The sequence below is a fragment of the Pezoporus wallicus genome, unplaced genomic scaffold, assembly GCF_028554395.1.
Source record: "Pezoporus wallicus isolate ANWC-B61680 ecotype Strahan unplaced genomic scaffold, APGP_CSIRO_Pwel_v1 contig_8837, whole genome shotgun sequence".
Taxonomy (NCBI): Eukaryota; Metazoa; Chordata; class Aves; order Psittaciformes; family Psittacidae; genus Pezoporus; species Pezoporus wallicus.
The window spans coordinates 1,712,198-1,727,516 of NW_026636730.1; the positions used below are offsets into that span (position 1 = coordinate 1,712,198).

At 47.9% G+C, this 15,319-nt stretch overlaps 1 protein-coding gene across 8 annotated transcripts in view; it reads left to right on the forward strand.

Annotated features, from left to right (window-relative positions):
- EXOC6B (exocyst complex component 6B) overlaps positions 1 to 15,319 on the forward strand; it is a 293,055-nt gene that overhangs the window by 200,275 nt on the left and 77,461 nt on the right. For all 8 annotated transcript variants that reach the window (XR_008971199.1, XM_057401258.1, XM_057401260.1 and 5 more), the window contains one exon: positions 9,817 to 9,958. Coding sequence is in view for 7 of the 8 variants with exons in the window: in XM_057401258.1 (XP_057257241.1) it covers positions 9,817 to 9,958 (142 nt within the window). In the remaining variant the exon portion in view is untranslated. The remainder of the gene's footprint in view (positions 1 to 9,816; positions 9,959 to 15,319) is intronic.

The following is a 15,319-nucleotide window of genomic DNA, read 5'->3' on the forward strand; positions in this document are numbered from 1 at the left end:
ACAGTCTGTTTAGATATGGTGATTTGCTAATGGCACTGAAGCTTCTTCCATAGATGACTACAGCTTGCCCTGCTCCCAGCCTCAGTAATCAGTTATAGAGGGGAGGGGAGCAAGGCCTGCAGCTCATCCTGCACAGGGCATCACTCCTTCTCCTAAACCAGAAGCTGTCATTTATTTGGTCACTTCTGGCATGGCAGATCCTGAGGAAAAAGAGGCCCTTCTTATTCCTGGTTAACCATGGATGGCTCTCCAGTTCGCTGGAGTAGCAGGATGGATTTTGTAGCTGTTGGAAGGGAAGCTGTTGACACAAAGGCAATGCCATCATTCCAGTAGGTCCCAGCCATGCATTGAGTCCGAAATGCCTTCCTCAGAGTAATGTGTGTGCAGTCGTTGCCTCTCCTTTTCATTGGGAAACCTTTAACCTTTAACTGCCAAGTAATATGAAGACCTGATGAGGGTCCAAAGCTGAGAGCATCCCTTTCCCCAACAGGCATTGCTCTGTGGTCAGGAGCCCTGAACCACAGGCATTGCTCATCGCTGACCTTCTCTTGTTGACTGGAAGGTTTCTTCTTCTTTTCCTTGGCAAATTCCAAAACCACCTGAATGTCAACTTGTAGCTTGGTGCCAGTCTCCAAGTCCATTAAGTCAACACACTGGCTTCAGTGTTGAGCTCCTGGGATGACTTCATGGAGCCAGAGATCGAATATGGAGCTTGACAGTGGCTGAAATCAATAAGTGACCATTAACGTTTGCACATCAGTCACCCCTCATGACTCACGTGGGCTACTTCTAATGCAGAGTGACAGGGCTGAGCCCGTAGCACGTTGCCTGCTGGAAACCCAGGAGCTGGTCTGCTCTCATCCTCTTTCCATAGTACTAATGATTTTGGGAGGAAAAAGTGATTTCTTCTTAATAAGGGTACTGCAAAGCCAAGTAAATAGGATTAATAATTAAGAGTTGCTCTCTTGATACCTATTCTGAAGTTAATACTTTTAGGGGTGGATTTGATTTCCTGGGATGTGTGGTGTTGTCTCACAGTATAACACTTGATGAGTCTCATCATACCCTGGATAAAGACACTGTGTTGATTCTTCTTTTATATTAAACATAAAACTTCTTAGAAAAATGAAGTTTTCTTTGTGCAGTGATTTGACGCTTGTGCTTTTGTGTTTTAACGCCATATGGATGCTTCCCTTCTTGTGCCTTAATCTGGTCTTGGTTTAAGTGCAGTCCTCCAGATCATCTCTCTTTTAAACACTAGGGCAGGTGTTTTCTCTGCTTTCCATCAAGCTCCTCAGTGCTCCAAGGCCACTAAAAAGGGGACAAGTTTAGGAGGCTGCCCTGCCCTTGTCCCTCCACTTGGGTCCATGTGATCCCATCCTGTGGATGTGTAGGTTACAAGCTTTGGTTTTGGACCACGCTCCCTGTTCCATTGCTTCTCCACCCCATCAGAGATGCACCCATAGAGGCTGGTATGGCCAAGTTGGTCATTGATGGCAGCTGACCTCCTGCCTTCAGAGGGGGCATCTTTGGAGACCACCCTCCATGGAGTGACATTGATGCACCAGCTATAGGCTTGGTCAGCTCAGGTCTTCTTGATCCATTTTGCTCAGGGCTCCCACTTGTTGTTCCTGGAACACTTTGTTCTGGATAAAGTCACTTTAATTTCCAAGATACTGAGTGCAGATCCAAAGGTTTTTTAAGCAAAAGATCCCCAATCCAAAACAACAGCAAAAAAAAAAACCCCAAACCTTCACAAAACCACTTTGTCAAGATTGAAAATGGATTTCTGGGCAATTAATGAGTGGTTTATTTGTTTTTCAAGTAAAACTCTTAAATCCAGCAAAGTACTCATTGTACACTTGTTTTGACTGTTTGGGAAGTGTTAATGTATCTGGGTTAATGGTTTGGGGTTTTTTACCATCTTCAGTGACTGCAGAGCAATGGTTCTTAAGAAAAGGCAATAAAATATGCATCAGGATGGTGTTAAGAACCTGGATGGCATGGAAGAGCCAGGGAACTCAGGAGTTAGCAGAGTTGGTTTTGTGGTGTTGCCCATGTTTTAGTGAGCTTTGGAGCTCCAGTGCTGCTGGCAGCAAGGACAGTTGAGAAACATCCAGGGTGGGAGATTAAGTCATGGGATCTGTAGGGTCTGATGTCTTCATCCCTGCCTACACAGAAAGCATGGATGCTGGAATTAACCTCAGTATTGCGTTATTGAATTGGAGCAAATTCAGTGTTATTGGGACAACTTGTGGTGTTTATAGGAAAGTGGTCATTTAATATTGAGGAATTCTGATTTTTTGGCTCACTTTTCTGTTGTCTGGAGTCCATGGATTTGCACGTCTAAATACATTCAATCACATCAATCCCAGGGCTTCTTGCAGATTAAGAAGAAATCCTGTCGGTAGCACAAAACTAATTGGAAACTGAGACCATTTGAAACCCGTCAGGCCTTGTTTTCCATGGAAGTGTCACATTAACTCTTTGGTGAGTTGGTGGAAGCATTCCCAGTGCTACAACAGGACTTTTGTTTGCATTTCAGTGACCACATCGCACCTCATTTTGACCAAGCGCAAAGCAGGTTCCTCCTTCACGAAGCCAGAAGTGCTTCTGCAGGGTGGTGGGATGGTGCCCCTTGGACCAGGGTCTCTTTGGGACCCCCCAGTTGGTGGCTATTGCTGCTTCATGCCATCACCATGGCTTTGGCAGTGGTAGGTGTGTGCTGAGGAGCCCCCTTTCTCATCGCCAGTGGCAGCGTATTCCTGATTGCACGTGAAGATTAATGGGTATTTATTTTAACAACCATTCCGTTGCAGTAGCTTTTAATGAGTCCTTTGATAGCAAGTTCCTTAATTAACAAGGCAGCTTTTCAGCGTTTCCTTTCCCTAATTGTTAACATATTTGCTGTTTTCAACCAAAATGTGCTACCGTGAGCAGTGCCGGCTCCGGAGCCTCTGTGCTGACCTTCCCCATGGTGGCTGCTCGTCCCCTGGGAAACCAGAGGCTTCCATCTGCTGTCCAAGGATGAAATACAATGCAAAGAGATGATTTTGTAGCTGAGCCCCTCAAGTGTGATTGACTTGGTGGGTCCATGGTGATGCGCTCTGGTAGGTGCCCCTTAGTTGTGCCTTTGGGAGAGCTTTAGAGATTCGGCTCTGCCTTTTCACTGGCTGGCATGGCCTCAGTGAACCTCTCTAGATGTCCCACTTGTGTGTCCAGAGGAAGTCTTGGAACAAGGAAGGCAGCATTGCCTTGGTAGGTGTCATGGAGGCCCCAACTGCAAACTCCAGCTGAAAAGGGAACCATAGAATGGTTTGGGTTGGAAGGGACCTTCAAACTGAAGTTCCAACAGTCCCAACCCCACCTTCCACTAGAGGAAGTTGCTCCAAGCCTTTGTGTTGGGGACACCAGGGCTAAACACAGTACTCCTGGTGGGGGTCTCCCCAGGGTGCAGCAGAGGGGGAGAATCCCCTCCCTCGACCTGCTGGCCATGTTTCTTTCAAACGGTTGCATCAAAGGCCATGGACTTCAGGCATTCATTGCCAGAAATACGGTTGTAAACCGGTTTGAGCCCCAAAACAAAACACCGTGGCTTTTGCTCTAATAATGTATTTAGAATTGCTTCACTTTACTGAAATTGGACCAAGCTGGAGCCTGGTGGCGTTGGCTGGGCAGACGCTTGAGTGTCTTGGCCACTGAGCTCTGTGAACTTCTACCCATGATCCTTGTTCTTCCCGATGCAAATCCAGTTTATCCTTAATGAGGTTTGCAAAGGTCTTAAATAAATGACTGATGCTATAGAGGTGTTGCTGGAATCGCTTTGTGAGATCTTAAGCTCCTCCGTTTTCTGTCAGGTTGGTAAATGAGCTGTTGGTGACTTGAAAGTGTTTTCTGCCTTCTTGCAGGCAGCTCAGGTCATGGCTTCCTTCCTCCCCCTTTGCCTTCCTCTCCAAATCTCAACTTGCATTTTAGGTAACTGTTCCTGAGCTGGAGGGACCACAGTGTTCGAGCAGGTAAAGCACTTCTGAAGTCCGGGCAGGGACTGAGCTGGTTTGGAGCCACAGGGGGTGGAATCAGGATGTAACTGTGATTTCCCAGTGCGCTGGCAAGGGAAGAACCTTTGGGAGTGCCACTGGTTCCACTTTGTGCTCTCAAAAATCATCAGCATGAGGTCTGAGCCGTCCCAGCTGAGGCGGCTCCTCTGAACCTCAGGGTTGTCTAGGAGCAGCCCATTGAAGGGTTGACACCTCGGAGGCGTCCTGCTCTGTCTCCATGCCAAGGCGCATGTCCTGACACCGCTGCTGTGGGTGGTGCAGTTAATGATTGCGGGAGGAGGTGAAGCTGGTGGAAAACACATCCATCATGGGCTCCTCTCCGCGTGTCGGTGCGCTGAGCTGGGGCTCTGCATCCCAGCACTGCAGGAAAGCTGAGAAATGAACCGAGGGGAGAATAAATAACGCTATGGACTGAACCACAATCATCAATAAGCGCCAAAGAACCAAGGTGGGCACCTTGCGGTCTGAGGATGTACTTGATACCTGCCAGCGCGCAGCCCGAACCGTCCCAAGTGTGAATACAAACAACCTTCTTCACTTGCAGCAGCAGCTTATTATGCTGATATATCAGTGTCTTGGTGCTGGCTTTTCTCCTTGTCAGCAGCAGCTCCTTATCAAGCACTGTATTTGTAGGGAAGTTGTGTAAAATTGATGTTTGGAAGCTGCTGTAAGTGGGTATCTGTTGTGCTGAGTGTAGGGGTGAGGCAGGAAAGGTTTAGGTCAGTCTTATTTATAAGGCTAGGTTTGGGCTTATTTATAAGGCTATGTTCAGTCTTATTTATGAGAGTGAAAAGCGTGCATTCTGGAAGGGTTTTAAATCTTGGTGCCCAGGGAGTGAGATGCTGGTCATCCCTGGTGGTACCTTCTTTTCTCCAGCCAGGCATTTAGCACAGTTATTTAAAGTCCTGTGGCATCTCCAAGCCCTCTGATAGTAAATATGAGGTGAAAATGGATTAATGCTTAACAAATGGGAAAAAAGACCTGAATATACTTTTGACTTTCATCCAGTAGTGTAGGATCCAACCAGTCAGGCATCTGGATGTTCTTAAACCTATGACGAAAGACTGAGTCTTTTTTAAAGCAGAATGGGGTTTAGGTGTTTAGACCTTAAGAATAATGGAAATTAAAAGTCAGGTTCTCATCTGGCATGATGAAGATTCAGCTTCAGGGTTTTCAAAGACACGGTGCACATTTGCACGTGAAAGAAGTCTCGGTTGTGGCCAAATCCTGTGTGGAAAGGAAGGAGGAAGGAAAGGTGAGCCAGAAGCTGCTCCTGGTTGGATGCCCTTTACAATCTCTGCAACGAGTTGTGGTAGAAAATGCTTGCAAAGGATGTTCTAAAGTACCACTTACACCCTGCTTTCTTGGTGAAGACTCAACAGAGCTGTTGTGCTGTCAAGCCCTGATGATTAAATTACTTTCTCCATCCCGTCTTCCTCAGGTTCACCTTATTGACTTGACATTTCAGCTCAATTATTTGCTCTTCTTCACACCCTCCTGGTGCCACTTGTCATTCGCTCTCTATTCAGGGCAGACTGGCTGGCCAGAGGAATGCATGCAGGGTGTTTGCTATGGCTATTGCAGGTGGAGGTAACCCTTTAGGTTCCTCTGCATATGGTGATCTGGCCCTTGCTGGATGTGCAGGAAGGATGTTCCTCTTAAATTTCTGTCAGTGGGGCAGAAAACCTTCCTGGGGTTGGCTTCCCTCTGGGGTGAGCATCTCCAAGGCTTCTCCAAGGGTTGCAGCCCTCTGTGCAAGCTCTTCCTGATGTGCAAGCGTGAGCTACTTCTTGGGATGTTCCCATGCTCTTCCAAGATGTAAGGAGCTTTCTCCCTGATGCTCAGCATGGGTGAGGGTCCCAGGACATAGCTGCAGAGTTTCTCTTTCTCTGCTTCCATCTGGGACTTTGCTTTGAAAATAGCAAATATGTTAACACCCCCAGAGTGTGAGCACCAGGTCCAGGGAGGGGATCCTGCCCCTCTGCTGTGCTCTGGGGAGATCCCCCCTGCAGTCCTGATCCAGCTCTGGGGCAGCAGCACAAGAGGGACGTGGAGCTGTTGGAGCGAGGCCAGAGGAGGCCATGGAGATGCTGCAAGGGCTGGAGCAGCTCTGCTCTGGAGCCAGGCTGAGAGAGCTGGGCTGGGGCAGCCTGGAGAAGAGAAGGCTCCTGAAGGGGAGACCTGAGAGCAGCTCCAGTGCCTGAAGGGGCTGCAGGAAAGCTGGAGAGAGGCTTGGGACAAGGGATGTAGGGACAGGCCAAGGGGAATGGCTTGAACCTGCCCGAGGGGAGACTGAGATGAGCTCTTAGGCAGAAGCTCTTCCCTGGGAGGGTGCTGAGGCGCTGGCACAGGGTGCCCAGAGAAGCTGTGGCTGCCCCATCCCTGGCAGTGCTCAAGGCCAGGTTGGACACAGGGGCTTGGAGCAAGCTGCTCTAGTGGAAGGGGTCCCTGCCTGTGGCAGGGGTTGGAGCTGGATGAGCTTTAAGGTCCCTTCCAACCCAAACCAGGCTGGGATTCTATGAAAACTACTTGGTCTTAGCAAAATCTCAGGTGTCTGTTGGAAGTAATGAAGAAAAATCACAGTCAGGTAGCAACGTGCTTCCCACTGCGGTTGGGGATGAGGAATTGGCACGAGCAGTGTTTTAAATAACCAAATGTGTCAGAAGGTGCCCAAGTAAATGATGAAAAGCAAAAATAACCCTATGGCTCTGCTAAACTTTATGGTTGCCATGTTTCATCTTGATTTTAGCAAAGATGTTTGTTTGGAGGTGAGTAATGAATGCTCCTGGAGCCTGGGAGCGGCTGTGAGCAGCGGAGATGAAGTACCCTGCCCCGAAATGCATGGGTCTGCTCTTTTTGTTTTAAATAAGAAATGCTTTTTTTCCCCTCCTGCTGAAGATGAATGTGGCCTGAAGATCCAAAACAACTTTGCAAAGCTGGTAAAAACCCTTCCCAGCACATACATCAAACATCTACAATGCGGGGATAAAACACTGGCACACATTGCCCAGGGAGGTGGTGGATGCGCCATCCCTGGGGATATTCAAGGTCTGGCTGGATGTGGTTCTAGGCAGCCTGATCTAGGGGAAGATGCCCTTGCTCATTGCAGGGGTTGGACTGGATGAGCTTTGAAGGTCCCTTCCAGCCCAGACTGTTCTGTGATTCTGTGCTTGGCTTATCTGTCCTTGCTGCAGTGATGAGACTTGTGATGCTCTGCTTGGAGCACTGCGTAACCCCCTTGCTGTAATCCCAGTCTAAATACAGTTTGTGAAGTGAGCTCTCCCAAGCCACTCCTTGTTTTCAAGAAGGCATGTTAAAGCCTTTTGTGTGCATCTGAACACATAATCTCCTGCAGAAGCTGTTTTCAGGTAGCACCATTATCCAGAAATACAGGATATATATGCAAGCATCAAATCATTCCCTGCAGCATCAGCTGGTAGGTTTGTGTGAGTCTGTGCTCTTGTGCCAAAGGATTTCCCCATGTTTATGGCTTTAATACATGTTGCAGACCTGTGCCAATCTTACCTGCCAAATTTTACCTACCCTAATCTTACCTGCCGTCCATTTTGGATGGCACACAGCAAGACTAGAGGAATGAGTGGTTGGAAATAGGTTGAAAAATAGATGTCCCCATGTGTTCAGTGCCCCTAAATGATGCTTGCGGTTACATCACTGGGAGTTGGCTCTTCTAACCCCTGAGACTTGCTGCCGTGGTGCAAAATTAAGTCAGTGAGAATAGAAGAAACCTCTTTTGTAGGTGCTGTGAGGGATGGTCTGAGTTTGTTTAATGGCTTTAGTGGTCCTTTGGGTTTTCTGAAGTGCTTCACTAAACACAGTGTGCTTGCTCCTCTGGAGGACCAGATTTCTACAGGGCAGAGCATCATCCTCTGGCCGTCCTGGGATGGGCCAGTCAGCACCTCTTGGAAGGGTCTGTCCCCTCATGGTGTCTCAAGAATCTATAAGTCTTTATGGAGGACCTCAGTTCTCCATCAGCTTCCCTCTCTTCTTGTAGCAGCTCTCCTGGTTGCTGATGGTTTAACCAGGTCAGGGTGTAGATACCTGAGCCTGCTTATGGCCTTTCACAGGAGATAGAGCTTTCTGAGGACCCACCTCCTTTTTTCCTGTGTCACAGCCTATCTCTACCCCCACCATCATTCCTTTTCTCAATATGACTCTTCTTAAAACATCCTCAGTCCTTAGGGGCATCCTGGGCTTCCTACCTGACAGTTCAGTTGTGTCAATGCAGGGCTGAAATTGAAAACCAGCTGTTTCAGAGTTCATAGTTCAGAAATTCAAGCATTTAAATTAAGTCATCTGTCCTGATTACTCTTTTCTTGCCTTGCAGTGGTTTCTCAATAGGGAAATGGAAGGCTTACCTGGGGTAAATCTTCTTGCTGCAAACTGTCCCTGTGGTTTATGGCTTGAGATTTCAGTTATTCCCAAAAATGGAAGATGCCCATCATGGCTAAGAGAAAATGTGTCAGAAATTGTTAGCTGACGCTGTTCTGAAATTCCTTTATATCTGAAACTCAGCACTTTGCATACTTCCATTATCGATGTGAGCGTTTTGAGGGATTTAAGTAGTTTCTGCCTGTGTGGCAGCCTCAGCTGCAGCTTGCTCCCTGTCAGTCCGCTGTTTAATTGCCTCCTACTAGGGATAGACTGGGAGAAGGCTCCAAGGTCTCCCCTTGAGGAGCCTTCTCTTGTCCAGGCTGCCCCAGCCCAGCTCTCTCAGCCTGGCTCCAGAGCAGAGCTGCTCCAGCCCTCGCAGCATCTCCATGGCCTCCTCTGGCCTCGCTCCAACAGCTCCACGTCCCTCTTGTGCTGCTGCCCCAGAGCTGGATCAGGACTGCAGGGGCGTCTCCCCAGAGCACAGCAGAGGGGCAGGATCCCCTCCCTGAGCTGCTGCTCACGCTCTGGGGGTGCACCCAGCACATGGGGGGGTTCTGGGCTCAAGCGCTCACTGAAGCTGGGTCATGGGGAGCTTCTCCTCACCCAACACCCCCAAGTCCTTCTCAAGGCTGCAAACCACATTCCCTGTGATGCAGGCGGGTGCAGGATGCATCCAGGTTCTTGAGGTTATTCCCCACTACCCAGACCAGGGGAGCAATCCTTTCCATGTCAATACAAATGACTTCTTCAGTCACCTCCTTGCTGTGATGCTTCCTTCTCCTTAGTCCCTGTTGGCATCTGGAAGGTGCCACATGGTGCTGGAAGGGCTGAACAGTATCCTCATACTGGTGTCACTGTTGTCACAGCAGTGTGGCCCCAGCTCTCTCCTCCCTTGTAGGCAAGGCTAAACCTTGAACTATGAGCCTCTGCTGTTGGAAAGTGAATTTGAAACTCCTGTATGGAATATATGTGGACGCTGGTTCAGTTGTAGACTGGAGTTTTGAATTGCCATCAGCACTGTTTTGATCTCTCAACAAGGTTACTTCAGGCGATCTATGTGGGATGTTGAATAAACCCATGGTGTGTTGTCTTGCTTATGTTAGGATGCGATAACGAGAGATGCCTAGAGCTCTAAACACCAGGGTTCTCCTGTATTTGAGCTACTCCTTGGCACTCTAGGCACAAGGTCTAATCCTACTAGTAGCAATGGAAGATGATTCCCTTTAAGGACGGTGATTGCAAGAGTGAAGGTTCCATAGCAGATGGGGCGTGTGGAAGGTGTTGGACTGGTATATCCTGGTCTGGAGGAGTTCCTCCTGTCCATCGTGCTTGATGGCTTTAATACAAGCGTCTCTTTGCTCCGCAGGGGAAGGTGGCACAGACGGCGTGCATGTCGGCGTGCAAGCACCTCTCCACCTCGCTGATGCAGCTGCTGCTGGAGGCCGAAGTGCGGCAGCTGACCCTGGGCGCCCTGCAGCAGTTCAACCTGGACGTGGAGGAGTGCGAACGTAAGATACCCAAAGCATCTCCTTTTCCTTATTCCACTTTGCTCATGTGTGTGTGTGTGTCAGGACCCAAGCCCCAGGGCTCTTAGCGATGCCAAGTATTTGGGGCTGGTGAACCTCTGCAAAGGTCTCTGGTACTGTGCACAGTGACACTTGGTGATGTCTTCGGGACAGAGTAGCCCCGTCAATTCTAAGAGATGAAAGCTTTACTCTTGCTTTTTCTCTGTAACGCAGCCTTCATGCTTGTATAGAATAGAATCATAGACTCAACCAGGTTGGAAAATACCTTTAAGATCATCAAGTCCGACCTTTATCCCAGCACTGCCAAGGCCACCACTGACCCATGTCACTGAGGGCCTTGGTTTTGAACACTTGCAGGGACAGTGACTCCAGCACTGCCCTGGGCAGCCTGTATCAATGCCTGAGCACCCTTTTGTTGAAGAAGCTTTTCCTAGTATCCAGCCTTAACCTCCCCTGGCACAGCTTGAGGCCAGAAGAACATTTCCAGACTGTCCCTGCTTTTTGAGATGGAGCATTATAAAAGTAGGAATGGGTGAAACATGCGGAGGACTAACAAAAATCCCCTTTGCTTATGCCTCTTTCTGAAAACAGTGATTGGGCTTCTGTTCCTAAGAAGTTCTGGTCCTCTCCTGACCTCAGCTGTTTGTCTTCTCTGTCTGCTGCAGGGAATTCTTACAGAATCATAGAACCATAGAATAGTTTGGGTTGGAAAGGACCTTAAGCTCATCCAGTTCCAACCCCCTTGCCATGGGCAGAGACACCTCACACTAAACCATGGCACCCAAGGCTCTGTCCAGCCTGCACTTGGACACCGCCAGGAATGGAGAAATTCTTTCTCAAAGCAAACTCTTATTGCAAACTTACTGTTATGGAGATGTCTTCTGCTAAAATGACTACATCCTTTCAGAGGTGTGCATGGAGCATTGTGGTGCCAGCACCACGGCTTTGCTCTCAGCCCTGCTCTTTTCTGCTCATCTATCTTGCACCTGAATTAGCTCTGGAATCCGAAGATTTCCCTCAAGTTGCTTTTTATCCTCCTCAATAAAAGGGCTAAAAACATACAGGATGAACCTGACGACTAGTTTAATAATTAAGCTAAAGCAAGGTGAACACATTTCTGCACAGGAACCTCTCTCCCTATGAGTAGGATGGATTTGCTATTGGCATTAATGTTAGGATGGAATAGTGACCACAGCTATGGAAAACACAGAACTCGACAGAGTTGATGAAGAGTTCATAAAATCCTTGATAAATTATTTTGGAGGAAGTGGTGGTTTTTTTTCCCCAAATATCTGCCTTTCTCTCAGTTGAGCTGCAGCTCGGGATGTATCTTGCCTAAATAGCAGTGAGTTTGCTTTTCCTGTCTCTGATAACCTGGTCTCCTGGAAGGTGTCCCTGCCCATCGCAGGGGTTGGAACCTGATAATCTTAAGGTCCTTTCCAACCCAAACCATTGATTCTGTGATTCTGTAACTCAGTGAAATCAGTTGTGTTGGTTTCTTCATCATCTGTCACTTAACAATCTCAAAAGATATTCTTCCACTCTTTATAAAAGGTGTTACTGGTTGTGTTTTAGTTCAGCTGCACCCATCAAGAGTGAGATGAACTTTATACCTGAGAGAGGTCACTCAGTAAGGATTTTGGTGTTTGCAAGAAGTATATTTAAATTTTTCATGGCTTTTGCCAGTTTCCAGCACTCAGCTGAATAGCCTGGGAGAAGGTTCCCTGTTTAATCATAGAATTCCAGGCTGGTTTATGTTGGAAGGGACCTTAAAGCTCATCCAGTTCCAGCCCCATGCCATGGGCAGGGACACCTTCCACTAGAGCAGCTTGCTCCTCAATGCATCACATCCAAAAGCTGCAGCTATACCCTATGTTGCAGCACAAGCAGTGCCTTATTTTACTGTCAGCAACACCTTCATCCCTAAATTCTTGCTGTCTGTGTCCCATCAACGTGTTGGGGCTGCAGCAGTCACAGCTGTGTTCCCAGTCAGTGTCCAGAGGGCCAGGCGATGTTCCTGAGGATAATGGGAAGCATTTGTCATTAATAATAGCTTCCTTCTTTTTCTTTTGGCTGCCAATAGCCTTGCAACCCTGCAGTTTTCTGCCCCATCCGTTAACGTGGGTCACTAAGCAGCATCTCTTCCCTGAAAGCCCTTGATGGACAAGTAAAAGGGATGGCATTTAATATCAGGTTTAAAAGCATGGTTCCTTAAATTCCAAGTGTTTTGTGAGACAAAACCAGGAGCACTCAGACACTCAAGAGCAGGTGACGCCAACCTGAGCATTGGGCAGGCGACCTGCTCCCCCCACAGCCCCTTCCCAAGGTGCCGTCACAGGCAGGGAATGGAGATGGATGCCGGTGCTGTAGCCTTCCTATCCATCACTGTCAGCCCCTAGATCAGGAAGCCCAGACACAGTCTTTTACTTCCCTTTTTGGCAACAAAACCACGTTCCCTCATCCCTGTGGGTTTCTCTGGTGGCTTTGCTGACACTAGGAATAATTGGAGGTCTATTTTACAGAAGCAGTGCATAAAGATTTTTTGTTTTAGGAAAAGCCAATCCCAAGAGTGAACTGGTGTAGTCACAAAATATTCCCATTTTTGAGGTTTTTATTTAGTTTTTTGTGTATTTGTTTTTTTTTTATCCTTCACCTGAAAGCCTAGGTATGCATCTCGGCATCCTTATTGTACCAGTTGCATATTCAATTTTATGTCTTTGCCTCCAGCCCTTTTTCTCTCCCCAGGCACCAGAGCCTTCCCTACTTTAGCAGCTTTATCATCAACTGATTGTGTTAAAATAGGATTTTATAGCTGGTTAGAGCACTTCTAGTGAGGTCTGATGTGGGAACAGGGCTTCAGAGTTTCAATCTTGGAGTTTATTAGGCTTTTCTTTTAATCTCTTGTGAATGCCAAAGGTGTAAGCTGGTTCAGAGAGTGGTGAGGCAAATATACAAATTAATTAATTTGTATATTAAGCATGGTTTGAGGGTGATGCAGATATGAAGATAGGCTGAGGAAGTTGGGGCTGTTCAGCCTGGAGAAGAGAAGCTGCGTGGAGACCTCAGAGCAGCTTCCAGTATCTGAAGGGGGCCTATAGGGATGCTGGGGAGACACTATTCATTACACCTAATAGGACAAGGTGTAACAGGTTAAAACTTAAAACAGGAAGTTTAGATTGGATCTAAGGAGGAAATTCTTTCCTGTGAGGGTGGTGAGGCACTGGAATGGGTTGCCCAGGGAGGTTGTGAATGCTCCATCCCTGTCAGTGCTCAAGACCAGGTTGGACGAAGCCTTGGGTGCCATAGTTTGGTGTGAGGTGTCCCTGCCCCTGGCAGGGGGGTTGGAACTGGATGATCTTAAGGTCCTTTCCAACCCTCCCCGTTCTATGATTCTATGATTACCCCAGTGGTAAGACCAAGGGGCTTGAAGAGATGCAAGGCCCTGGTCCTGTCCAGGGAGGTGAATAGCCTCTTGTTTTGTCCCAGCCAAAACCTGTTTCCCAAGATGCATATTAGAGGCCTGAAAGTCTTTTTATGCAGCTTTACAGCAGCATGTGTGTGTGTGGATGGCACGGCTGGCATCCAGGGAAGGGCAAAAGTCATTTTTAAATGGCCTGTTGTTGGCCAGGTATTAGTTGTAACTCTCATTCTTATTGCTTGGCTCCACATAGCTCTTTTTTATGCAGTCAAGAGAGATTCTCTTACCTCCTTTTTAAACCTGAAGTGAAATAAGGCATCGAGGTTAAATGAACTGCCCAGCAAGACACAGTGGGACACATCTAATTATGTCTCAATTTAGGAAGGAATTCTGGCTCCAGCCCAGAAAACCAGCTTGAAAAGAGGAAAAAAAACAGCTCTAGAGAGGAAAAAACCACCCTACCACAAATATTGCTGTGAACCTGTAAATAGAGGAGGTGATGCTTTTTTCAGACCAGGCATTTGCTTTATGAAATGAGTTTGCTGTCTTCCAGAATCCATCTGTAACCCAAGATATAACAGCACATGGAACGTGCTTTTTGTAATTGCTACGTGCCTTGTAACCCAGTTCCCTGCCCTGCTCATTTTGGGGACCCCCTGGTGCTGGTTTATAGATCATTTTTCCATATCTCCTGTACCTCAGAGGTAGTGGGAATCGAGTGTAACAACCCAGATTTGGAGATTACAACTGAAAAGGCAACAAAAAAGGGGGCTGCTCTCGCTCCTACAAAAGCATTTCCCATCTCTGTAACCGGTTCCAGCAGTGGTTGAGGCAGATTGTTTTTACAATCCTTAGATCATAAAATAAGCAGCTCCCTAATCTCCAAAGTCTTTTAACCGCTGCTTTATGAGAAATTAAAAGCACTATAAAAATTATATTTCAAATTGCATTCAACTCCCCATTTTCAGTCAGAGCACTCCTGGGGGCAGGCGGGAGGAAACCCAGATGCCTGCGCCGTTTGAGGGGTCCTCCATCCCAGCACACAAGCGTGCCAAAATGTGCTGATACAGGTCCTGGCACAGCTGTTTCCACCTCCCTCTTGGCCACGTTATCTGGCTCTGAGGACTTTCCACGTGGAAATCCAGTTATTTTGTGTAGGATGCTGGGGTTTGCCCTCCACACTGGAGGGGTCCTCTCCCTTGAGGACAGGCTGGGCTTCACACCCTGTGAAGGGTTGCCTGATGCTCTTCCAACCTGCATCCCACTGGGAATTAGCATGCTCAACACTAGAGGTGAGCAAAGAGGTTTTGAGGACAAACCCCCCTGATTTTAGGATGTTGCATTGTGGGCTTGCTGATATCCATCCTGCCACAATGCATTAGCAAAAGCTTGTGTTTTGGAGGAGAAAAGGGGATGTTGCACTGAACAAAGGGAAGGGGTTAAGCAGATCACATCAGGAGAGAAAAGTCCACGCCACCGATGCTGATCTCTCGATGCACCTCCAGTGCCATGATCAGTTTTGAGTCCCTCGCTCCAAGGCAGAAATTGAGTTGCTGGAGCATGTCCAGAGAAGGGCAACAAAGCTCCAGTGAAGGGTCTGGAGCACAAGTGTGATGAGGGCCATGCTTTATTGTGTGTGTCAGGAGCAAACACAGCTCCTTGCCTCACGTTTCCTCCTTAGGGCTGGCTTGGGGTCATGCATTGATGCTGCATCCTGGGACATCACGACCTGGATTGGGGCTGAGCAGCAAGAAAACCAGCAGTTCTGCCAAAAGGGTGCTGAGCTTCGAGAGTGTGAGGGTGTGTTTAGTGTAGAGGTCCATGGCTGAACCAGATCATGGATTTTGGCACCTTAGAAAGCTGCTGCCTATTGACTGAAGTGCTGTTAGGGTCCTGGACTGTCCCATATGTAAGGTTCAGCACAG